The sequence below is a fragment of the Zingiber officinale genome, chromosome 9B (assembly GCF_018446385.1).
Source record: "Zingiber officinale cultivar Zhangliang chromosome 9B, Zo_v1.1, whole genome shotgun sequence".
Lineage (NCBI taxonomy): Eukaryota > Viridiplantae > Streptophyta > Magnoliopsida > Zingiberales > Zingiberaceae > Zingiber > Zingiber officinale.
This window is the reverse complement of record NC_056003.1, coordinates 116,537,085-116,562,343: the sequence shown is the minus strand read 5'-3', so window position 1 is coordinate 116,562,343 and position 25,259 is coordinate 116,537,085. Positions and strand designations below refer to the sequence as shown.

General features: G+C 37.9%; 3 protein-coding genes across 5 annotated transcripts; 1 reads left to right on the top strand and 2 right to left on the bottom strand.

The window, feature by feature from the left end:
- The first annotated feature begins 131 nt into the window (after nucleotides 1-131).
- LOC122022747 (zinc finger CCCH domain-containing protein 65-like) lies at nucleotides 132-13,723 on the top strand. Of its 2 annotated transcripts, XM_042580838.1 has the most exons (10): nucleotides 134-535; nucleotides 657-689; nucleotides 1,496-1,576; nucleotides 1,658-1,714; nucleotides 7,290-7,337; nucleotides 7,461-7,517; nucleotides 8,217-8,276; nucleotides 10,719-10,835; nucleotides 11,002-11,310; nucleotides 13,304-13,723. In XM_042580838.1, exons 1-10 carry the CDS (start codon nucleotides 200-202, stop codon nucleotides 13,382-13,384), a joined length of 1,179 nt encoding a protein of 392 aa, XP_042436772.1. In that variant the 5' UTR covers nucleotides 134-199; the 3' UTR covers nucleotides 13,385-13,723. The 2 variants fall into 2 exon arrangements, with proteins under 2 accessions (XP_042436773.1, XP_042436772.1); XM_042580839.1 differs by lacking the exon at nucleotides 7,290-7,337 and having other exon boundaries at nucleotides 132-535.
- A 582-nt stretch (nucleotides 13,724-14,305) lies between these two features.
- LOC122022638 (transcription factor GTE9-like) lies at nucleotides 14,306-20,013 on the bottom strand. 2 transcript variants are annotated; one of them, XM_042580678.1, is made up of 11 exons: nucleotides 19,845-20,013; nucleotides 18,019-19,310; nucleotides 17,887-17,932; nucleotides 17,646-17,798; nucleotides 16,287-16,348; nucleotides 16,113-16,182; nucleotides 15,946-16,026; nucleotides 15,736-15,851; nucleotides 15,403-15,469; nucleotides 15,184-15,314; nucleotides 14,306-15,097 (listed from the first exon to the last, which is right to left on the bottom strand). In XM_042580678.1, exons 2-11 carry the CDS (start codon nucleotides 19,288-19,290, stop codon nucleotides 14,840-14,842), a joined length of 2,256 nt encoding a protein of 751 aa, XP_042436612.1. In that variant the 5' UTR covers nucleotides 19,291-19,310; nucleotides 19,845-20,013; the 3' UTR covers nucleotides 14,306-14,839. The 2 variants fall into 2 exon arrangements, with proteins under 2 accessions (XP_042436612.1, XP_042436611.1); XM_042580677.1 differs by having other exon boundaries at nucleotides 18,019-20,013.
- A 1,194-nt stretch (nucleotides 20,014-21,207) lies between these two features.
- Nucleotides 21,208-24,941, bottom strand: LOC122023318 (protein FLOWERING LOCUS T-like). The gene is made up of 6 exons (XM_042581372.1): nucleotides 24,880-24,941; nucleotides 24,750-24,795; nucleotides 24,050-24,111; nucleotides 23,927-23,967; nucleotides 21,355-21,571; nucleotides 21,208-21,238 (listed from the first exon to the last, which is right to left on the bottom strand). Exons 1-6 carry the CDS (start codon nucleotides 24,939-24,941, stop codon nucleotides 21,208-21,210), a joined length of 459 nt encoding a protein of 152 aa, XP_042437306.1.
- Between the last annotated feature and the right edge of the window lie 318 nt (nucleotides 24,942-25,259).

Sequence of the window (25,259 nt, the reverse complement as noted above, 5' to 3'; positions counted from 1 at the left end):
GGCGCCACGTCATTCAACAATTGCGGGACCCATAAATTTATTCAGTGTAAAAATTGATTTGATCTGTTTGGTGTTCTCAGAAATACACAGGATCGGAAGGCACTCGAATTATATCCATGACCGAGACGAAGACTCCAATGGCTCACTTTCCCACCTGCTTCGCTTTGTTTCGGCCCTGTCCATTGCCGGCGACGGGCGAATGGGGAGCGCCGTGGGAAAGCCTGCTGTGAAAAATTATGAAACCCTTCATATTCCTCCTCCGAGTTCCACGGAAGTCCTCACAGAACTAGCGAGGTTGTTGATGGAGGAGAAGACTAGAAACGGGGGTGGTGGCCCGGAGACTGCCGCAGCTGGCGATGGTTCTGGTGTGGATCCCGATCCTGGAACGCCTAACGAAGGGGAGAAGGAGCCGGAGAAGGAGGTCCCGACGCAGTTTCACAAGAGACCCGATTGCGCATTTTTTATGAAGACAGGGACGTGCAAATTTGGGCCTAGCTGCAGGTTCAATCATCCTGCAAGACGAACGAAACCCAGGGTTGTAGTACTTTTTTGTGTTTCTGTTATGCGGATTTTTCTCCCGGTTTTGCTTCTTGGAGGGATCGGATACGGCGTGTTTGCCTGGTAATAATCGGAGAGTTATATGGTCTTGATCGCAGGTCTGGTCGAAGAACGACGGGGAAAATGCTCAGGTGATTCAAATTTTGCGTCTTTCCCCAAATTCTTAGGAAATTTCTTGATTTTGCCTCTTTTTTTCGTTGTTGTTCTTCGAGTTTCTACAACGGCACATTAGTGACTGGCTTTATACACTGTCGCACCTCCTCGAATAAAAAGGCTGCAGGTGTTTGAAGTTTGCATATACAAGATCAAATTTGATAGGATTACAAAGGAATAGATTCTAATGATTTTGAGGTCTCTAAATCACTTCATAACGTTAAATTAGGTAGCTTCTTTGGCCCCCTGATGATTCATACATTAATTCAGGAGAACAGTTTGTTTATGACATGTCCATCAATGCCAACTAGTTTGAATTACTTATTGTGAGATTAGAGGCCGACAGGGCTTAAAGGATGATTGTTTGCATTCTAACATGAGTACAGATTGTGTACAAAAAAAGGTGGTTGGATGAACAAGGAGCAGAAAATGGATGGTTGAATATGAAAAGAAAAGAGTTAAACAAACAAACAACTAACTAGAACATGCCACAATGTGGCCAACAACAAGCAATACTTTTGAGAAGGACAAAAAAAAGTGTCTACCATCATTGCTATACAGGCAATGGCTGGTAGGGACAAAATCTGTAGATGAGGTGAACACTTGATTGAGGAGATGCTATGTGCATAGAGAGGTTGAAAAATGAAATGGATGGGCATGTTGGAGGTTTTAGGTGGGAACGAGAGCGGTTTGGATTGCATCATTCTCCTGTTTGCTTTGTAGGAACTCTCTTATGCGCTTATACTAACAGAATTTTACTTTTTTTGCTTGTTAATTTTCAAAGAATGGTACAGGAAAGCCAAAGGAACCTCCCTTAAAAAAGGTTGAGCAAACTGAGAAAAAGATGAACATCTCTATCATAAGTGTAACTATTTGTTTATTTTCTCAACTTATAAATCCAAGTTAAATATCTGTTTATATTTTATTCTTGGCCTTCGTTTGATAGGATGACAAGGTAGAGAAACAAACTTCCTCTAGAAGATTGGAACAGGAAGATTGCAAGGTTAACATTGCTTCTACTTTTATTGCTCCATCTTTTTAAGACTTATTTTTGTAGTTCAAACCCTTTCAAAGGATCTGTGCATGTGTGTCCAGAGTCCTTGCATTTGTAGAGCTTCAATCACATGGGCAGTCCTTGTTTTATGTTTCTTTTTCCTTGAAAATTCTCATTTGCAAAATGCATACAAGTGATTCCTCTAGCATGAGAAGGTACAATGTCCAGCAACTGTGTTGGTCAAATAATGCTTTCAAAGCAAACCTTCTTGGAGACACTAGCAGATAGGGAAGTTTGCTACCTTATCATCAAAACTTGGCAACAAATAGATATTATGGTCAAGGACATCCACCAAGAACACGAATTGTACCATCTATGAATAATAACCCATTAGTTAGAACCATAGGCAAATGTAGGCCACCAGAAATGACTTTTTTCGATAAAGATGTTGTTTTACTTAATATAACTAAATGTGACCCTCAGTTATATGATACTTACTTAGAACAATGGATAGTCTCTATAAAACGAGATTATCAAGCCAAACATGAAATGGACATAGAAATCGGAGATGCTATAATCTGTGTAGGGGAAAATTACTTAGGAGATGTAGCTAGAGCAACTTGGGAAGACTTTAAAACTCACTTTCTAGAAAAAGTGGCTCGTATTGCCTCACAAGGCAATAATATTCTTAATTTTTACTATGCAATTCATAGACTTTTAACCGCAACATTGGACTAGATATTAGGCAAAAAGAAGCTATGAGAGATTTAGAACAACTCTAATTATTTAATTGAAATTATATTAAACCCTTTTGTAATGACTTTCTAGCTCTTACAGCAGTATTAGGAAACTACTGTAACCCAGCTATAGGGGAAAGACTTTTCAGTAAACTACTCAAAAGGAAGTAACTGAATATTATGTCCTTGGACATCTAATTTAATTAGATGTCTCGCTGGCCCAGTTAATTAGATGTCTCGCTGGCCCAGTTTGAGTAGATAGCCATTCAGGAGGAGAGCTGTTAAAAGTAGCCAAGATAAATGTTTCTTTTTCTTCTAGTATGTGAAGTATTCTTTTTCCGAGAACCGGAGGTAAAGTTTATATTGAGTCTATATCTTAAACCCAAAGTTGTTGAAGTCCAAAGTTCATTAGAGTTACAAGCGTAATTAGCCGTCCTCTATAATTTTTATGTTTGAATTTTTCATCATGAATATTAGCTTTTCTGAAGGCGTATAGCAGTTGGCATCTGTAGCCTAAGTCTAAAGTTGGTGTAGTAGTAGAACATTGTGGAAAAGATTTTGTACACGTAATTTTATACGTGTATTCTTCTCCGTAAGTGATAGTAATCCTAGGTGTGGGATTTTGGTGAAACCAATTCAAGGCTTCTTCAAGTTCAATGAAATGTTTATAGGAGGAGGTATCACCCAAACCTCGAAGATAAGTAAGTATGTCTTCAGGAAGTGCTTTCAAAGACATGAAATTGTCCCTTTTTGTGTTAGCTTGTAATACTTCCAATGACTGATATTGCATTGGTCTAAGTGGAACAAAAAGTACATCAGTATCTTGTCTTTCTGGAGTACTATTGATGGATGAAGTTGCTGCCATTAAATAGGTTTTGTCTTCTTGAATTGTGTTGTCCAGATGAAGTGAAGGACTAATTATAAAGTTAGGACCTAATTTGGTCCAAAGTAAGTCATAGGCTTCGTTGATGGAATAAAAGCCTTTATAAATGGGTTTATCTTCTTTAGGGAGAAGTAATTTGACTTCATCCCAAGTAGCATATAGGCTTGCATAGGCTCCTGAAAGAATAACATAACACGAGAATTTCTTCCCGAGTGGTTTCTGGAGAGTAGTGAGAAAGTAATTGGACAGTGCATTAATAATAGTTATCTTTTGATTAGCTATTCCTGGAGAAGTTGGAATGTTCCAGATGTTATCAATTAAACATTGCTGGATGATATCAAGTTGTACTTGTACTGAAACTGAAAAGTATCTTGTTGTCGTGAGTACTGAAGGAGTTCATGGACTCCAAATTTCATTGTCTTTTTATAACTATAAGTACGAACTCGGTTTTGTTTGCCCATTCCTGCAAACAAGATGTTAAATTAATAATTGAGATAAAGTATCAGCTAGCGAGTTATTACCGCCTTTGATATGTTCCCAATGGATTTTAAGACCTCTGTTAAGAATAGTATCTGAGAATTTGATCCATCGTTTAGAACCAAGGCCTTTCCTAACATCCTTTAATTGTTGATTATATTTGACTATAACCTCACAATCTGTTCTAAGTGTGATTTCCGGCTTGCTGCAAATAAATAACATGAAGGCCTCAAGACAGTAAATTACTGCTAGAAGTTCATTATCTAAAGAAGTTAGATGACCTTTTTCTCTATATTTGTCAGAGGCATAACGACAAAGAGACTCTGAAATCTTGGGATCATATTTTGATCTTTACTAAATAGAGCTCCTCCCCAACAAGTTTCACATCCGTCTGTTTCTATGATTAAGTAGTCTGTATCTAAGGGCAATGTTAACTAGGGTAAGTGTTGTACACTGTGTTTAATTTGTTTAACCAGATCAACATCTTGTAGATTAAAATATCTTTGCCGTGAGAGGTTTTATTGTATAATGGACCACTAAGTTTGCCAATGTCTTTTAGATACAGTCTGGCGTAATTGAGTAATCCTAAAAAGGATCTAAGTGTTTTAATATCTTCCATTTTATCAAGGAAAAGCTAATATTTTATTGGTTATATGAGCTTGGAGTGTTATTTTTCCCTGGCCTATAAGGCTTCCTAGAAATTCAATATGAGTTAAGGCTAGTTGCATCTTTTTCCTTGACACAATTAACCCATGTTTCTCAAATAAGTTAAAGATCAAGTGTAAGTGAGAATAGTGTTCTTCTTTGGTACTAGAAAATACTAGGATATCATCAACGTTAAATACAAGTGAAAATAGATACAGGTCTAAAAATATCATCCATTTTTCTTTGAAAAACCTAAGGTGCTATTTTAAGTCTGAATGGTATAACTAACCATTCAAAATGTCCTTCAGGATAGGAAGATACTGTCCAGAGTCAGGATGTATTCTTACTTGCCAAAATCCAGATTTCATGTCAAATTTAGAGTACCATTTTGATTTCTTGATTTTGTTAAGTAGTTGATCCTTATCAGGGATCTTAGCCATCTTCATGACAATTGTCATTAAGACGCTTATGATTGAACATCATTCTAGACTGACCACGTTTTTGTTCTGCGCCTTTGTTAACAATAAAGTTAGGACTTCTATGTCTAGAATCGGATCGCTGTATTGCCTTAAGTGTCAGGAGTTGAGGAATATGCATTTTGCATTCTTCAACCTCCAATTAGTGTATTTTAGATCTTGTACTTTTATGGTTAAGTCTGGATTAATGATGTTTAATTTGCAATAAGTTTTATCCTTTTCCCAATATTTAGTTGGGGTTTCTCCCATGACCTCAATCTTTTCAAGTCTAAAGATTAGGGCATCCAAAGAGTCTTGCTTATTAAGTAAGTTATTTAAGTATGACGGTTTGAAACAGTCTTGGTAATATGTTTCTGAAAACTTGTCTATGTTTGCATCAGGGCTGAAATCGCCAAGTATGCCTAGTTATCCTGTAAGGAAATATTAACAGTAGGTTTCTTAGAGCAGGGTTTGGGTTGAGGACAGAGACAGGTGGAAGAAGTAGGGTTACAGGATTCAGCAGGAGGGGTGTCACCATGCTTCCCAGCGCTGACCTCGGAAGTGTAGGCACACAAGATGGGAGAAATAATAGGGGTAGATAGGTAAACAGCGTAATCCTTGGTAAATAAAAGAGCACGGTCAGGGGAAATAAGGAAATTAAGACCAAGAATAAGAGGAATCAGTTTATGAGGCATAGGTCGAGTCCAAAGTTGTGTTAAAGTAAGGGGGAGAGCTAAAAACACTGCAATTCGTATAAAAACGAATATGAACATTTTTTACGAATTTATGGTCACTAAGTTGTTGGCCGTCAAATTTGGTACTTAAGAGCGGAGTATTGGTTGTCTTAATTAAAGTAGAAGGGAGAAAAGATGTGAGTAAACTCTCGTCAATGGTGGATGTAGTGGCTCAGCTATCCAAAAAAGATGTCTTAATTTAGTAGTTTTGTAGCTTCTTACCCCGGCTTCCTTCAAGTCTTAACTAGCTTTATGCTGATTGCCCGACTTAGCCAGCACAAGTTTTACAGAGCTACGAACTACAATTCTGTCTTCTCTCTTAGCTAGTTATGTTTCTACAAAGGTATACTCCAACAAGGATTGAGGACTTTTGATTAAGAGAGACAGAAAACAAAGCTCCAAGGCTTAGAGTTAAGTTCTTATTCAGCCATAACACACTTACTTACGGATAGATAATATAAACAAAGCACAAGAGTACAAGCTCAGATAATACACGCTGACTTACAGGCCTAAGTAGGGTATTACAAACTTGAGCACGGAGAGAGAGAAATCTTGCTTCTTTGAAGGTGCTTGCTGTTTTTTCGATAATCTGGAATAAGCAGAGGGAGTAGTCTTATATAGAGAAGGCTCTAGAAGGGGAGACGTGGAGGATAAGCATGCTCGTAGTGCTGATGCTTGTTATTGCTAACGTAAGTAGTGGTCTTTGACGTTAGCACTTACATTATCTTGGAGGGCGTGTTTCTTGACGTCATGGCTTCCATCATATTTCCATCATGTTAATTAAATTAGCTTCTTCCGCAGAGCCCATTGATGGAGGTAAAGTAGAGGTTGATGCTGCTGATGGTGTTGTAGTTTTTTTGTTTGTCGAACCAGGCTATATTTTTCTTTTGATAGAACTGGCATAAGTTTGGATGCTGTGTACAGTAAAGGGGAAGAACATTATCCCAAGAGTTTTTGGCCAATAAATTTTTTCTGTAAATGTTTCACCGGCCAAAGTGTAATTGACTGGGTTCTGATAAGGATCCCAAAGGTAGGAGCTTCCTTGGATGGAAGATTTCCAGTGTTTAAGTTGTTCAGCCACTGGTTTTGGCAAAGTCCAGTCTTTCTCCTTATGAGAAGGATAATCTTCAAAGGAAAGTAACTGCATATTAAGTGCTTGGACATCTAATTTTATTAGATGTTTGGCTGGTTCTGTTTGTGTAGTTAACCATTCAGGAGGAGAACTATCAAACGTACCTAGTACTAATGTTTTTTTTTCCTCCGGTATATGTTGTATTCTTTTTCCCAGAAATAGAGGCAAAGTTTGTACAGTATCTATGTCCGATACCCATAACTGTTGAAGGAGTCCATAAGTGGTAATTTATGTATTCCAACAACAAAAAAGGAAACAATTGACATTTGATTGGTTTACAGAAGGGTGTTTTTTTTTGTCTCAGCTCTTGTAAGTTTTATGTATTATCAAAATTTTCTTTATTCTATAGCCTTGCTTCTTTTTTTTTAAAACTCGCCATTATGTTTCTTCTCTAGCTGTTTACACAAACTGTATGAAGTTCTACAATTATGCATGTGCTTTAGGATCACATCTCCTGATTGCTATGTACGAACTCTCTTTTGCATTTTATCTTGACGTGGATTTACTTTTTTGCTTGTTAGTTTCAAAAGAATGATATGGGAAAGCAAAAGGGACCTCCCTTTAAAAAGGTTGAGCAAACTTAGGTCAATAATTCTGTCCATAATTGCAGTTATTTACATTTTTTTCCTATCAACTTATCATCAGAATACAATGCCTTTGTTTTTTATTTTCTTCTTGACTTTTTTTGACAGGTTGACAAGGTGGAGTTACAAACTTCTTCCAGAAGGTTGGAACAAGAAGATAGCAAGGTTAGCATCTTTTGTTGCTAGTCCATTTTTTGAAGGATTAATTTTGTAGATTAGGTCCCCAAATCCTTCCAACAAAGCCTGTCAACACTCCTAATATTGAAGAGCTTCAATCACGGGGACAGTCTTTTCTTTATGTTTTACCTTTTTTCATGAAAAATTGCATAGCTTTGCAAAAATGCATACAAGTGATTCCTCTAGCCTGAGCTACTGCGATGTCCAGTAATTGTGTCTGCCAAACAATGCTCTAAAAGCATTCCTGCTTGGAGACACTGGATATGGAAGTTTGCTGCCTTATAATTAAAACATGCTAACAAAGGCTTAACAACGACCTTTTAAAAAATCATCTGTTACCACAAAAGACTTATCTTAAGCTAGAATTGAAAGTGGACATTTTATCTATTGGACTTGCAAAAGCGGTTCCATAATAGAAACTTCATGAATTTTGTGACTAAAGTTTTAACACTATAACATGAAATTGCAAATTGAAGTGGCAAGGTATGTTAGTGTCCATTAAGTTTCTCTAATTTTCAGATATCGTTCTAAGAAAAGAAGCAATAATCCCAATCATTTTTTCAGCCTATAAAAGCTTTTCTTTTGTCTGTGATAGAAAATTTTACTATGCTATAAACTTTTCATTATTCTATAAGTATCTAATCAAACCTCAGTTTCTTTTTTCTTCCCAAAATTTGCAATTGAAAGATTGCTGAGAAAAGGAGTAATGAAGCCATTTCAGGAAAGACTGGGATAATAGAATGCAAGGTATTTTTTTTTTTAGTGATCATTGTATTTCTTGTTTTGCCTTTTATACAATCTGTATTGTCTTCTACAATTATGGATATACAGTGTTTGTAAATCACGAACTATAGGTTATGCAATCACAATTACCTTTATGTTAGCTTCTCTTATTTAGGTATTCTGTTACTTTTCTTCAATCTAAAATGTGGAGGTGAAGCAAGTTTTCTTCGCATTACCAAGCCACTAAGCTTTATGCTTTTCCAGTGAGTTGATTGTTTTGGTTTATGAAAATATCTATTTTCACTTTTCATCTTCTGTAAAATAGAATTTAAAATTGAATAGAAGAAAGAATAAATATTTATCATTAATTTTTTTTTGACACAATTTGTTAGGATCTCTTCGTACGGCTAGAGAGGGGGTGTGAATAGCCGACCCCAATTCGATCGCGTTTCTTCCTACGATTAGGTTAGTTGCAGCGGAAATACAAGGAAGAAACTAAGAAGAAGAAAGCAAACCTCAAACGCAAGGATGTAACGAGGTTCGGAGATGAACTCCTACTCCTCGGCGTGTCCGTGAGGTGGACGAGCCCTATCAATCCGTTGGTGGATGAGCCCCCGGAAAACCGGCTAATACAATATACTCTTTGTGGGTGGAGAAACCTCGCCACAAACGTTTGCAACAGCAGACTAGAATACAAGGAATACAAGTAGAAAGACAAGAACAATGTATAAACACTAACTCGCCTTCTCGTCGACTGCCTGTGAAGCAACAACTTCTCGGACAACGAAGTGACCGTCATTGGAAGCTCACACAAGCTTCCGGGAGAGCTCAACAAAGCTCGGATCGCAAGACAAGCTAGAAGCGGGAAGAAGTAGAAGAAAAGAATCCTGTAGAAGCTCTCACCTTTATACTGCGAAGAAGAAGCAATGAAGAAACTAGCCGTTGCGTCGCAACGGCTGAACTCGATCGGCCCGACCGATCAGCCTCGTAAACTTTTTGTCACCGATCGGTCCCGGACCGATCGGTGTCGCGATCGAAGCCACGATCGGTGCGTGGACCGATCAGTAACATCTGATCGGTGCGGACCATCGGGGAAGAAGCCTATGCTTCATTCGTCTGATCGGTCCATGGACCGATCAGAAACTCCCGATCGGTCCACGGACCGATCAGGAACCTCTGACGGTCTGGACCGATCAGCTTCTTTCTCCGCCATCGATCTCCTTCGATCGGTCTCCCGATCGATAACCATCGATAGCATATCGATCGGTCACCGATCGGTCACCGGACCGATCGATGTATCATTGGATCGGTCGCAGCCCGATCCAAACTTTTCACCCTAAACCTAAGGCTCCCACACCAACATCCGGTCAACCTCGACTGTTGGTACATCATGCCTAGCATCCGGTCACTCCCTTGACCTGCTAGCACTCCCCGCTAAGTGTCCGGTCAATCCCTTTGACCCACTTAGACTTTTCAACACCAGAAGTCCGATCATCCCTGATCCATCTGGATTTTCCCTTGCCTGGTTTCACTCACCAGGACTTTCCAACTGCCTAACATCCCAGTTAGGACTTTCCCACTGCCTAACATCCCAGTTAGGACTTTCCCACTGCCTGGTTTCACTCACTAGGACTTTCCACACTGCCTAACATCCCAGTTAGGACTTTCTCACTGCCTGGCTTCACTCACCAGGACTTTCCCCGTGCCAAGTCTCCATACTTGGACTTTTCGCGTGCCAAGCTCCCTGCTTGGACTTTTCCAGTGCCAAGTCTCCATACTTGGACTTTTCCAATGCCAAGCTCCCTGCTTGGACTTTTCGCGTGCCAAGCTCCCTGCTTGGACTTTTCCAGTGCCAAGTCTCCATACTTGGACTTTTCCAATGCCAAGCTCCCTGCTTGGACTTTTCTCGAATCAGGTCAACCAGGTCAACCTTGACCTAAGGTTGCACCTACAATCTCCCGAACACCTATTCTTGTCAAACATCAAGAATACAACTCTCTTCTCGTCAAACATCGTCAAACATCAAAACACAACTCGAGTCAGGTCAACTCGAGTCAGGTCAACCAAGTCAACCTTGACCTAAGGTTGCACCAACACAATTCACCTCTAATCATAAATTTAAAGGTATCAAAAAATTCAATTTTCCGGAGAAATGAAAACTAAAAATGCAAAATTTTGTGTATAACCAACTTTTACGAACCATAGAATGAGCCACAAAGGTGCTTGTTGCATCTATGATTTAGTATCAGCAAACTAACAGTATGAATGCCTCAATCGTTTATTTGGATCACATTTAGTACCCCGAATTACCACTCTAATAGGCTTTTATGATCAACTTCTTCCAATTGCTTCTTTTCTTGAAGGTTCACCGCCACTGGTTTAAGACTAAATATGATACTTCTGCTATCCAATTGTATTCATTTAATATTTCTAACTGCATTCATTGCACTGCACTTTATTCTACAGTTCTACACAACACCTGGCGGGTGCAAGTATGGGAACTCCTGCAAGTATGCTCATTTTCCGAAGAAAATAGAAGTCACTCCAATAGTACTAAACTTCTTAGGTCTTCCTATTAGACCAGTAAGTTATGCTATGTGATCATCACTTTGTTGCTTTTTGTTGGTTGGTAACATGTTACATGTATAACAAGGCTGAATCTTATTTTTGGTAACATATTTTAGTATTTGTCAAATTCAAGCATGATTACTACATGGTTCGACATCTCAAATTTTATGTTACATTGTAGGGAATGAAGGAATGCCCATACTATATGCGTACTGGTAACTGTAAATACACAGTGAATTGCAAGTACCACCATCCTAACCCTACCATAGCAACTGACGAACAAGGTGCCCTTCCTGATTGCCAAATCATTGGATCTGAGCGACATATTGCATTGGGTGTTTCTGGCCCTCCTGCGATACCCATCCCTGCTCAAGGAACATTTTATGTGCCAACTCCTTTAACAGTTGCATCACCGTCTTATTTCCCGGAACCAAACTTACACCCTCAAGTATTCCCATTCCATTCAAGTTCACAATTCAATGACTATCAGGTAACTTACCTCTCAATCTCATGCTCGAATTATGAAATCCTTACCACAATCCTTTACTTTGTTTAAGAACTTCATGAATGCATATCATAACATGAAAACTTAATGCCAACAAATCTTGCAAAACCTTCAGTCTTAATGTCATGCTTATCTCCCAATCTACAATCTTAAATATTAATTTGTGTTAAGGACTTTGTTTCCTATATTATTAAGCTGATATATTTTTTTTCTAGAGATATATATTTGCCAAAATTCTAAATTAATATTGAGAAATATAATTTACAATCCTTCATCATTAGAAGTTACTTTTTGGGAGTAAGGTGTTGTAAAATAGGTAAGACGGATAGATAAATGTTAGAGCAATTACTCAAGTAGAGCCCGTGATATTTGGAAATGCCAAATTGCCCCTCTATATTTCAAAATGCTTAAGTTAGGCCCCTTGGATCAAATTACCCTTTATCTAAATTAATTTTTTTATATTAATAAAACAAATATTCACTAAACTAAATATTTTGTCACTCTTTCAAGAACAATGAGTGGGGCTCTCATTGATGAACTGGAATTATTAAAAAATTAAAAAAGAGACAAATGTCTGCTTATTTTTAGTTAAATCTTTTTTACATTTTAAAGGACTAAATTAAACAATTTAATCCTATCAAGCTATTTGGTGAAGAAACCTTCATGGAACACAATTATAAAAAAAAAAAACCTTTTCTATAAAAAGACAATTCTTATTTTACAAAAAAATTATTATTATTATTTTAGTCAGTCAAATCATTTCATTAAACAATATGACAAACTGAAGTTTAAAGTTAAAAATAAAAAAAGATTTACATGTAAAATTAAATGAGCCTTTTGCCTTTAAATTTTTTGTTTTCAGTCAAGTTCTTTTACTAAGCAGTTAACTAGATTCAAAGGAGTGTTCTTGATTTGAGCAATTTAGAACATGGGCAATTGCCCCCTATTTGGGTAATTGCTCTAAATGTTATAGCATACATAACAATAAATAGCATAGAACAGTATTATAACCTTTAACTTTAGCTATTCTAACGGTGTTTTAAATGTTATTTTAACTACTAGTATATTTAGAGAATTCCCATTAAAAACAATGGCATTCTTATATTGTTGATGTTGCTTTGAATGTGTACTTGTTATAATATATTGTTTACACATGTGAGATGCAAGGAAAACGTTGCTAACTATATTTCATATATTTTCTCATATGCTATTTTTTCTTAGAAAAAAATTCTCAAACCCAACCCGAAACCAAACCTGAATCTTAGTTTAGCATGCTAGGTTTTGTTTTGCACAATTTCCAGGCCACTAACTTTAGGCATGCGGCATGTCATCTGGTAGTATTTTTAGATGCATAATTATAAAATCAAAATAAAAAATTGAGTTAAAAGTTACAAGTTTGCTAGTCAAAACAATGGTTCAATCAGGCGAGTTGCAGATCAACTCGGGCATCAACTGATACAAGTTAGTTGGTCTAACCAACCCATATTAATTGGTTGGGTTGCATATTTATCAAAATCAACCAAAAAATCTCATTATGAAAGATTATAATTATATATAAAGAAATATAAAAAAAAATAGAACAATCAATTTACAATTGCATTTTAAGCATAGGATTTTAGGGGGTTTACCTTCGGACTATTTAGGGTTTAGGGTAGGGTGAAATATGATTGTAATTATGTGAATTTGTGTATGAAAACTTTTGACATTGCCAGTTACATGACAAAACTGATTCGGCTCTCTCTTGAAAACCAATCAATTCTACTAGTTCTGTAGTAGCCGTCTGATCGGGTTGATATTTGACTAGTTCCTTTATGCACATGTGTGAACTAACCAAAACGAAGAAATATCCTGTGCAAGTTCCTTTTGGCATGTTTTTTTGTTTTTAGGTTTTGTTTCTAACGTTTGTTTCAACAATGTATATCTGTTACATCATAGTTACGATGATGAAAACTAATGCTATGCCCTTGTGAATCATCAGATAGACGCCGATGAATTCCGAAAGGCCAAACAAACCACAGTGCGAATACTGGATCACCATCCAAAAGTTCATCTCCAATGATGCTGCTCACTTTCGTTCCTAGTAAATACGCTTATCGATAAAAACCTCACCTCATTCAGATTTCTCATCCAAATGAGGATGATTTTTGTTGGTGAAATGTGATGTGATATTAAGCAGCGAAGGAGCAATAGCAATGGCGAAGGAGCAATAGCAATGTCAAGCGATCCCTACTTAATTGTCTCACTCTTGCAGACTTTGTAGAGCAAGGATAATGTGTGTATAGAAGAACCAATCCCAATTCTACTTTAATATGGATTCATGTTGATAAATTTATTGATAAGTATTAGCGACTGTACAAAAAACGAAGAGAACTTTTCGAGGTTATAGGAGTTGAAACTATAGTCTCATCCCTCGAATTGTGAATGATCTCATTGTGCGAAGCATTAAGAACAAGTTGCAAACTTATGTATATTAGCATTCGTTTTTTTACTCGCTTTTATGCAAGAGAATGTTAATGAGTCTAGGATCACGCTATTCTGTTCCGATTCCACTGATTCTACTTTGATCCCATTGCAAAAGATGATTCCACACGATCAAAGAGTGATTTGGTACTTCCGGATCATACGATCCTTTACAAACCACATCTCCACATACAAATCATTAGCAAGCATTCCACAATTGTGACTACACACTACCATCGATATCATCTGGCACTCAAGGAGAACGCAATACACTTTATCTGTCATCTGGCACTTAATAAGTGAGTACATGTTATCCATATCATAAGTACCATAAACCAAATCTCCATTAGCAATGGACACAAGCCATGACTAAGAGACACTCCATACTTGAATACAATAAGTGGATACACTGAGAGAAAGATGAAAATTTCACTAACAAATTTGCATGCACCGGTCGAAGAACAATCACCACACTAGTTGCTAGAAACACACTAGCAACTAGATTCAAGATCCATTCACACGCATGCAAGCCATGAGATATGGTCTAGAACTTGATAAAAAGTGGATACAAGTTGAGCAGAAAAAAAAATACTGAATCCCCTCATCTTGCGATACCTAGTGCGGATGTCTCTCTGGTTTTCTAAAACAACCACCACACCAGCACACAAACGAACACAAAACTATAACTAAATTATACGATCTACTTAAAAGAACAAATGATCAATTATGCCAACTGTAATGGAATGATGCAAAGACCAAAACCAGTCACTCCATTCTATGTACAACTCCCTAAATAGATGGTTTAGATTGTCGGGCACCAGAACACAAAAGGCATTGCCCTCTCCAGGGTAAAAAATCTCACCTTATGCAAATGATCCACAACAGTATCCGATCGATCTGTCATCACTTAAATTCCCTCAGTAGGACCTATCATTGTTGTCGAAGAAACTGACGTTTGCGACCAATCATATCAATTTTTTAGTGTGTAACCTTTTGCAGGCGTCAGAATCCTCATTTCTGAAAAGATGCCAGAGTAAAGTAAGTCTATATGGAATCATTCGATCTCCCCTTCCTCGGCATCATGTAGAGGCACATTTTCATACTCTTCCTCTTCTTCGTCATCTGCTTTCATGAATAGTCCAAGTTGCTCTAGCGGGTTACTGCCTCCAAGTTTAAAGCCTCCTATCTCATCAAGAGAATAGGCCGAGTTCTTTTCATTATAAGATATGGGCATTTCCTCAGCTGTAGCGGTTCCAAGCATTTCCAGATCTTCAAGAATTTGACAGTCATTGATCTCAACTGTCTTTTCGATCTGCACAGACGCCAAAAGTCAATGAGTGCAAAGGTGCAATGGAGAAAGAAAGTGGAAAGAATATTATAAAACCAAGAAATACATGCCTTTGACAAGGCTTGGCGTGCAGCTTCTCGCTCTAGTTGCCTTTGACGTTTAGCTTCAGCTGCAGCTTCTGCTTCAGCTCGTCTACAAGCTTCCTCAGCAGCTTTCGCTTCTGCTTGAAGCCGTGCTCGATCTATTTAAGTAGACAACAGAAGATTCTCAATAACATGGAGCAAATTCTGGTGCAATCAGATGAAACTCGACACAACAACTATAACTACCTTCCTTTTGTTGTCTTTTAATTTCCTCCCTTGTACGTTGCAATTTTTCAGGATCACCCTTAGCACCCTGAACCCAGCAATGATAACTATTTATTTGAATTCAAGAACATGAATAACCCAACCAAATGAAAATGCAAAAGATTCAAAAGATAAACATATGACTATTTCTGAATTGACCATGCAAATTCAATCAATGCTGTATAAATTTTTTATTCATAGGAAATGAAATGATGGTGCTGCTGATAAGATAATCTGGATATCAGAACTACACAAACATAAGCAAACACACTGCAAAATAGAGAAGTTTAAATTGCATCCGAACATCAGCCTTACCTGACCAAGTGTTTTCTCCTTGGCTTTTAGAATTGTATCGGCAAAGCGATTCCTCAGCAAAGCGACTCTATATTGCTTTTCTGGGGATAGTTTTTTCTCAGATGGAGCATGCTCCCCTAACATTTCCAGGGGTAAAAGATAAGGTGACCCATGCAAATTAAGAGCTTAGGACCATTGGGTCACAGGTTTCTTCTTACAATTCATGCTTACCCTCTTGAAACCTCTCAGAGTCAACTAGTGAAGGTTTCGCATCAGCAGTCCTCTCAGAGCAATTCAACTCACTCAAAGGTCCTGCATATTGCCATTACTACTAGTTAAGATCATGTTTGTTTTTTAACATCTTCCAAAACAATTTGTTATGATATAAAATAACTTACTATTCATATCGAATGGGTTCATTAGATCACTTTTCTCTTGATCTGAACCTGCTTTGTTTGCCGAATTTTCCTGAGATTAAAAAATAAAAATATAAGATTTACATAAAACATGTTTGGATGTGGATCATTAAGGAAGAATACACCCTGCGAAATCCGTCGGAGAGATGGGCATACCTTAGCATCATCTTTGGGAATGGAAAATTTCTTTAATTCACTTCCATTGGAACTGTCAGAGTCTAGACAGAGAAATGAACAAAAGTTCAGAAAACTTATAGTTGTGATTAGAGGAAAAAAACTTCTGCTAGCATCATTGATATAGATAAGACAAAAAAAACTTCCTTAAATTATAACAGTCTGATGAAAAAAATCTGTCATGGTCTAATTTTCACATTTATTTGATTTTTACATGGTCTAATTTTATTATTCCTAATAAGTTTAGTAAATACTAATAATGTCTTTTGAAATCATATTATTATTACTATTAAAAGGCCTATATATGAAGCCTCTTTCACTGTTTTATGATTCAGGCAATAATATAACTTCCTCTTTAAAAAATTATTCTCCTCTCTTTCAAAATTATCGACTAAGACCATGCAGCTCTCTGAGTTCGATAGCTGATACAAATTATCCATTTAGGTGTTACACTGCTTGATCATCCGTTTTAATATTCTCATCAAAGCTTGTCAATGCACCTTCTTGTTGAACACTTAACACTTTATTTCGTGGGCTCTACTTGTTGTGGTCTTCTCAATGTAACAAAATAATAAAACCTGAATTATCTGCATGCCCATAGCAATAATAATATCAAGAGGCTCAAAAAAGGCAGGTATAACAAGTGCTGGGCATAGGAATTAAAACAAAATAATGTTTAATAATTCAAAGATCATGGAGCAATATAGTAGAAAATTAATACTGTTAAACCGCCTAGAAGAACCACATCATGAAGAAATAAAATTTTACAATACGCTCATACTCTTCCTAACCAAATCTTCTGCAATAAAGGAAAACACTATAAGTTCGAGATTCCCAGAAACTGCCCATAACATAAAATATAGAGTTAGACACGTTCCTAAGCAATGTCTGGTCATTGTTAAACAATACTAACCATCTAGAGTCCACAAACTATAATCTCTATGATAAGAAAGTTTCAACAAACCTAGAAATAAAACTCTGATGCAAAATAAAACAAATTAGTATAAATATCGATCAAATCTTAAATTAAGACGCTGAAACAAAGTAGAGGAAGACATGATATTAGAACAAAAAATCATACTATCAGAAAAGGTTTGTTTCTTTATTTTCATTTTCTAAAAAAAATGCAACAAACCAAATATCATTGCAAACACAACCAAAATACCAAATCTGACAGAGTGGGTGGATTTTTTCTACTAGAACAAAAGCACAAGATCAGTGACATCTATATGACATAGCCAAAGTTGAAAAGAAAAAGAAAAGAGAGTATAACTCTTTAATATTGGATCATTATAGCAAAAATGCACACATGGTCATGAGAGTACAAAAACAAGTACACACCAGTGGAAGATCCTGAATCACTAGTGTAACTGCTTGAACTGCCACACTTGGTTTCTCTAGACTTTGTGTCCTTTCGAATGTCCAAGGTGGGGTAATTAGGTATGGGAGGATCATCACCACCAATATCTACATCCTCTTCAGCAGGATTATTATCTGTAAATCACCAAAACTAGCTTAGTTTTCAAACTCACAACAGCCACTTATGTCCTTTAAATAATCATGGCCAAGCCAAGAGGTAAACCTTTGAACTGATGCATCACTGAGGTGCTAAGGGCATTTTCAGAAACCTGCACAAAGACACAATAATAATTATGTAGTTGTCTGAAATATTAATGTCCAAAAGTGGGAAAACGTTGAATTATTATTACAGTACCTCCATTTTGCACTGCTCAAACTTCACCTGTTGTCTCATCATCCCTCTCTCCTGGAAATATTTATCCAGAAGATCCTGTAACTTAAAGAGTGTGTCATCTCCAAGAGAATCAATATCAATTTCAATTTCCCCGCAGCTATCATTCATATTGCTATGTTGCCTCAGAAAATCAATAATGTGATCTGGCAGATCATCCAAGTGAGATTCCAAATGACTAGCTAGTCTAAGTTTTTCCTCCTTTGACATTTGGCGCTTTACCTCCTGAGACACAGTTCCAATGCAATCGATATGGGATTTCTTTCTCTTACGAGAGCAAACCTCCGGCTTGCTGAGATTTTTCCTCCCGTGAGATGACATAACAGATTTTGGAACTTGGATTTCTTTCTTAACATATGTATCAGCTGCAGCCAACTTCTTTTCTATCGGTTTCCAATGAAGTTCAAAGTACTTGCTCAATGAATCTGCCATTAAATGGACATCATTTGTGGGTGGATTGTATGTCATTGCATTGGTGAAAGTTAGCCTGACATCAGCAGCAAATTCCCATAGGCTGGAGTAACCACCTGAGCTTAGTTTCGTTTTGATGGTTCCCAAATCCATTGGATTCTTAATGACAGTATAATAGTCTGGAATATTCAGTTTCTTCACATCTACAGGAAGGTTGAAGACCCAGGCAAACTGGTGTGACATTAAGCGCTTTAGAAGTCCCTCACATTGTTTCTTCAATGCCAAACTTGAAATGTGCACAGGAGGTGGAGGCACAGTCATTTTTGAAAGCTCTGACTTTCCTGATGTCACACGCTTCAGCTGGGTAACACACTTTGGGTCAACTTCTTTTTCACTCTCATTGACCGAAGAAGATGTAATAACACCAACTGTTTCTGCTCTCGAGAAGAATCTCTTTTGTAACATTTGTACCTGATTCAATTCTGATCTGAGTCTCATTTTGAGTTTCTTTCTCTGAGAGCCAGACATTCTTAAGTAAGGAATTTGTTGAAGTGGAATATTACAGCCCTCACATCCATCTAGGATTACACTAAACTTCTGCCTCTTTGCAGAACTGGAATCACCTGATTGAGCACGAACAAAACTACCCACATCTTCTGAATCATGCATCTTCTCAGAATCATGCTGATAATCAGGTAGAGAAGCAAGGGGCCCACAACCTTTAGACAATTTATGTGATTTTTCCTTCAAAGCAAATGAAAGATTCTGTGAGCATTTCTTTCTCTGCTTCTCTTTGGTGTACTCAATAAGTACCGTAGGTGCCATGCAGTCAATCCGATTTGATACTGTTCGCATCATGCAAAAACTTGCATAAGAATAAGCTTAGAAAAATACAATTGCCAAAAATAAATTTCCTGTCAGCAGTGCACTTTTACTCAACCAGATTTGGTTTACAGGATATACAGTATTTGGTTTTCGCTACGAACGATTGCACCAGGAATTAGCCCAAAAAGCCCCCAAATTGATGCGAACAAAATATCAATTTCACAGCAAAACCCTAATTCTTCCGGACCCAAACTTACCAGAAACGAACACACTGTTTTCCTTAGCAAATGTTCCAGAAGGTAAAATCCAAGTTTATTTGAAGCTACCTTTCGTTACCCTGCCACCAGAATCTAACCTAGATGCAAATAACACAGAAGAAACCCTAAAAACAGAAGGGCATCAGAATCCGACACGCCGGCGCCACTAAATTCACAAGGAGAGGTTTCTTATCCAATTATAAACACTCGACGGCGCAAACCCCCAGCAAGATGCCCCTTTAAGCGCAAATCCAAATCAACAGAAAAAGTAGCAGAAAAGAAGCATAAATCGGAAACCTAGTTTGAAGGACGCCGCCACGCCCAAACTGAAACCCTCGAAACAGAACGCCTCCCCCTCTGTATCTCTTCCTCCGCCTCTCCACCCTTCTCCCTTCTTCGAAGAGCCTGGCGAAGGCTTCAGCGAGCGGAGGCAGCTGCGTCCAGATCCAGAACCGAGGCCGAAAAGTTGCCTTCGCCTCTCGAGCCCCTCGAAGGTATTTATAGAACGCGGTGAAGATCGCTTTCGGTCGGCGCGGCGCTCCGTTAGATCCGACCCGTTGGATGGTTCGATCCGACGGTAAATTACTGAATTTCAACATTCAGAAAAGCTAAAGCACGTGCGGGGGGAAACTTGTCCGGATCTGAGTCCGAATCGGACGGTCCGAGTCCGATTTCGGCAAAAAAAGGCAATAGAAAACAGCACGTTTCTAATTCGTTGACCGCATCCCCTGCAGGGCCCTTTGCAAAATGTGTTTGCCAAGTCGTACACGTGTCAAATATGGCTACAGATGAGGAAAAACAAGATTCATTTACACCTCGTGATTTGATCTAATTTGCCTTTTTTTAATAATTTTTTTCCTTAAATATCTTTTTAAAAACGACAAATTTTTTACCAAACAAATTAAATAAGGGAACTTATTTAATTCTATATTTTTTATATATAAAAAAACTCTTTAATTCTCTCTCCCTCTCCGGCCCTATTTTACCCCCTCTCAAATAAACAGTGAAAAAAATCTCATAAAAAAAGTAAAAAATCATTTGTCAATAAGATAAATTAGGAAGGAAATAAAGAAGAAAAAGAAAATAATAAAAAACTGCCATGGTGACCATGCCTAATTCTAGAAATATTCAAATTAAGAGATATGAATAACTCATGAACTCTAATTTAAGTAATTTCAAATTATAATGCAATTATGTTTGAATGGGGGTAGGTTTGAACTCTAGCTTGAATTTTATTCAAATATGATATATATTTTTAAAATTTAAATTCAAATTCAAATATTAATATTTTTATATTATTCGATTCGATTCGATTCGTTTGCACAGTTCATAACCACTGCGAACTTGTGGCACCAGACGAAGAAGTCTGATCGAACAGTTTAAACATGAAGCTACAACAAACTCATTTTAGAGCTCATGTAAGAGATTCTAAGCCATGGCCTTGCAACTTGATCTATAGCCTTTTGTTCAATTAGCGTTGGAAGAAAGAATTTTGAGTCCATTAACTTGCCTATTCATTTGGATCGAATGCATTTGAAAATGTTCTTCTTGTTCTAGACTATTTTCGTTCTAAAAAGATAAACATTGATAGAAAAACACATTTGATTTCTGCCTCAGATAAAGTATTGTTCCTATCGAACGGTTGAACCTCGGAGAAGCTCTACGCCCATCCATTAGAAGCTTGATAAAACCTTTTAAGAAAGAAAGAATTTAGAGTAGTCAGAAACAAGTCAATAGCGGATAGTTTTAACTTGACGACTTGAAACATATGAATTGTTTCGTTATATTGGCTGCTCGATTGACATACCTTCTTCCACCACATCGGTTCTCCTTTTGACAGTTTAAGAACATCGCGGCTACAGGATCGCCGAGATTGTGAGCTGCTGCAAAATCTCTGGTGTTGAAGTTTTGTCTCCACCCGGGCGCGTAGATTGTTTGGCTGATTGATTGTCGGAACAATACGAACACGAGCCGATGGATCCCAATCGATGGCCGTGGACTCTCATAGCAGACAATTTCATTACCTGGGACAAGGTGAGTGGAACCGTTATCACATAAGATTGTGAACTCCTTCGTTTTTTTTTTAAATTTATGTTTTAAAAAATAAAAACAATAACATATAAAAAAAAAAGTTAGTGTGAGACCATACCAAGGAGTTGTCGGAAGAATTTTTGTACAGTCTAAACATATATAAAAAATTTTAGTTTAAATATGGTATGGATGTGGCAACGAAAGAGTTTCTATTGCGCTCCAATTATTATGGACGCTCTTAAATATCAGCTATATAGTTATTGATACGATATGTTAGGAGTGACTCTAAAGATAATGTAGGGTTTATAGTCAAGGTGATATGACAGTTAAGGTTAAGATAAGCTGATAGTCAAGATGTATATATCTGAATGAACCATTTTTAACTGGGCTCAGCTCTCCATTTTTCATGGGCATAACTCACAGCCCAACCAACTCTAGTGTTGACCGAATTTATAGGGTCCAACTCCCCACTTCTCATAGGTACGACTCTCAGCATATATCTGGTCGGCCCCATAGCCTATCAGACCTCCAAAGCTTAGCTCTCCACTTCTCATAAGCATGATTCACAGCATACATCTGGTCGGCCCTAGAGCCGATCGAATCTTTGGAGCTCAGCTCTCCACTTCTCATAGACATAGCTTCCAGCATTAGCTCGACTGGCTTTAGTGTCGATGGACCTATGAGACTCAGCTCCTTACTTCTTATGGGCACGACTTGCAACATACATCCGGTCGACCCCATAGTTGATCGAAGCCCTGAGGCTTAGCTCCCTACTTCTCATTGACATAGCTCCTATCATACATCCGGTCAGCCCTAGAGCCAGTCAGATCTCTAAAGCTCAGTTCCCCCACTTGTCATGGACATGGCACCCGACCGACTCTAGATTCGGTCTGATTTCTAAGGCTTAGTTCCCCACTTCTCATTGGCATGACTTCTAACATGAACTTGACTGGCTATATAGTCGGTCAAACCTACGAGGCCGAGTTCCCCACTTCTCGTAGGCATGCCTCCCAACATAAGCCCGACCGACACTATAGCCGGTCGAATCTAGAGTCAGTTGAATCTCCAAGACTCAGCTTCCCACTCCTCATGAGTATGACTCCCAACATAAATTCGATCAGCCCTAGAGCTAGTCAAATCTTTGGGGCTCAATTCACCGTTTCTTATGTACATGACTCCCAATATAAACCCAACTGGTACTAAAGCTGGTCGGACCTCCGAGACTCAATTCTCCGCTTCTCATAGGAATGGCTCCCAACATAAACTCGACCGACACTATAGTAAGTCGGACCTTCGGAACTAAGTTCTCCACTTCTCATGGGCATAACTCCCAACATAAGCCGGACCGACACTAAAACTGGTCGGATCTCCGAGGTTCAGTTCCTCACTTCTTATGAGCATGACTCCCAACATAAACTCGACTGGCACTATAGTCGGTCGGACTCCTTCTAGAAGATAGCCTTGTCCAGAATCCCAACCACCTATCAGAGAATAATTTACTACTTGCCAAGGAATATTCCCCTGTTCTGACATATACACGTAACAAAACCTTTCTTTGACTAGGAGAAGAAAGTCGTATATCCTCTATTACCCTACATATTCTGACACTAGACAGATGTCTCATTATTACGAAGGTTATAAGAGACAGTATAAAAGGGGTCTTCTCCGTTGGTCAGATATGCTCGCACGCACATGCAACCATATTACTGTTCTACTATTCATTTTCTTCTCTATTTTTGCTGCGCTACCATTCTAACTTGAGCGTCGGAGTGTCCGTGCCAGAGACTCCCTCCCTAGTTCTCACTCTAACATTCTCATTGGCTCTATCTATGGTGTGCGTAGGTCTGTAGCCCCTAGCTAGCTCCAGGTTCGCAGCTCCCGGCTCGAAGTCTTTCCTCCATTAATATTCCAGCCACTTCATCGATTATCTATTTACTCAGCTCCCGGACGGAATCAAATGTATTATCGGATATATCTCGATTTCTTATAACTCCTATGTAACTTTTAAAATTCTAATTCAATTGACTTTCTATTTATTGGTAAATAACCGAGGAAGGTTGGTTACAAGATCAAAACTAGCATGCCAAACCACGGCATGGCATCGTGCCAAAAGGGTATTGTTTGAATCAGAAATCGAAATTGAGGTACGAATACTGCTCTAAACTTTACTTTTTTCACTCGCCATAACTAGAATTCAGACATATGTTTAGAAGTAAACAACCAAAGAGGGTTATAAGATCAAAACTAGCGTTCCAAATCATACCGTGCCAAAACAGTATCGTTCGAATCAGGAACTGAAATTTAAGTACGATTACTACTCTAAACTTTACTTCTTTTTTTTCACTCACCATAACTAGAATTGGCTGTTTCTGGGATATCAGTCACCAACCTAACACAACAAAAGGACGATCATCAAGAACAAGAAATTAACCTTTACAAGGCAAATTAAAGGAGTTTTCGATATGTCTCACCAATGCAGAAACTCTCTTTTTGTTGGATTGCTGGGGCTTGGAGCATCAGGGTCCACCATCACCTAGCCATATCATCATGGTCAACTGGTAAGAATCACTTTGAATAGAACAAAGAAAAGATACTGCACTTCATGATCATCAAAGAATGTTCTTAGTTGTAGTCATGCAAAAGAATACTAATTATTCAGACTTATCATCTATGCTCACTGTCAACCAAGTTGGCATGATTCTCTTGAAGAAACATTAGGGACGACAGTCGAATAGTCTTGTCGGTCTTCGACGACGACGGACGCTAGCTAGTAGCAAGCTTGAATAGTGGGTTCTGACTCAAGTGAAGATTCTCATATAGCTGTTGGTATCCTTTCCTTGGTGGATAAAAGTACTTTGCGTGACAACGACAACAATTAAGCTTTTATCTTACTAAGTGAAATATGTTTTATTATTGCTAATTAAGTCTTTTTTGATTGATATGTGTAGTTGTTATGGTCTCGCATGGTCTAATTGTAGTATTTATTGATGTTCTAAGTACATATTCATACTCTCGTAAATATATCTTTCAAAATTTTCTCTCAATAGATGAAATCTCAAATGTTATGTACTTTGTATTACATTAGTCAAAATTCTTGACCAATTGAATTTATAGATCAAAGTCGGGGGTTAACTTGAACGAATAACAGTAGGTCATGGGCGACTGACTTACGAGTGTGTAAAGAGTCCTCGAGTCACGTCCATGAATCTCGACTCGTGGTGCGTTTGCAATGGCCGAAGGCTTGAGCTCGGACCCATTAGTCACTTCCCTATTATTGTAAACCACCTTTATTGTCGCGGACTTGAGGAAGGGGTCCAGCACGTCTCCAACTACATTGCTAAGGGCGAGCGGATCCCTCAACATAACTGAACAAGAACTGATGAATCAAAAGAAGAGAATTGGCTTGAAAACTCAAATGAACTGAATCCATTTATATAGTAGTCTAGTAAAGTGACTGAAATATTCCTCCTCTATTTGGTCATTGGAATTTTTGGATTATTATTTCTTTCGATAATGCATAAGGAATATAAGGGAAGTTGTGAGCTCCTAGGGCAAGTAAGAACCTTAGGGATTCTTAATTTGGAAAAAACATGCCAAATTGTTTCTTCTAGCCGGCATTCGATTTCTTGATCCCTTTTTTCTCGCTTGTCAAGGAGTGAAGACTAAGTTGTCGAGAGCATA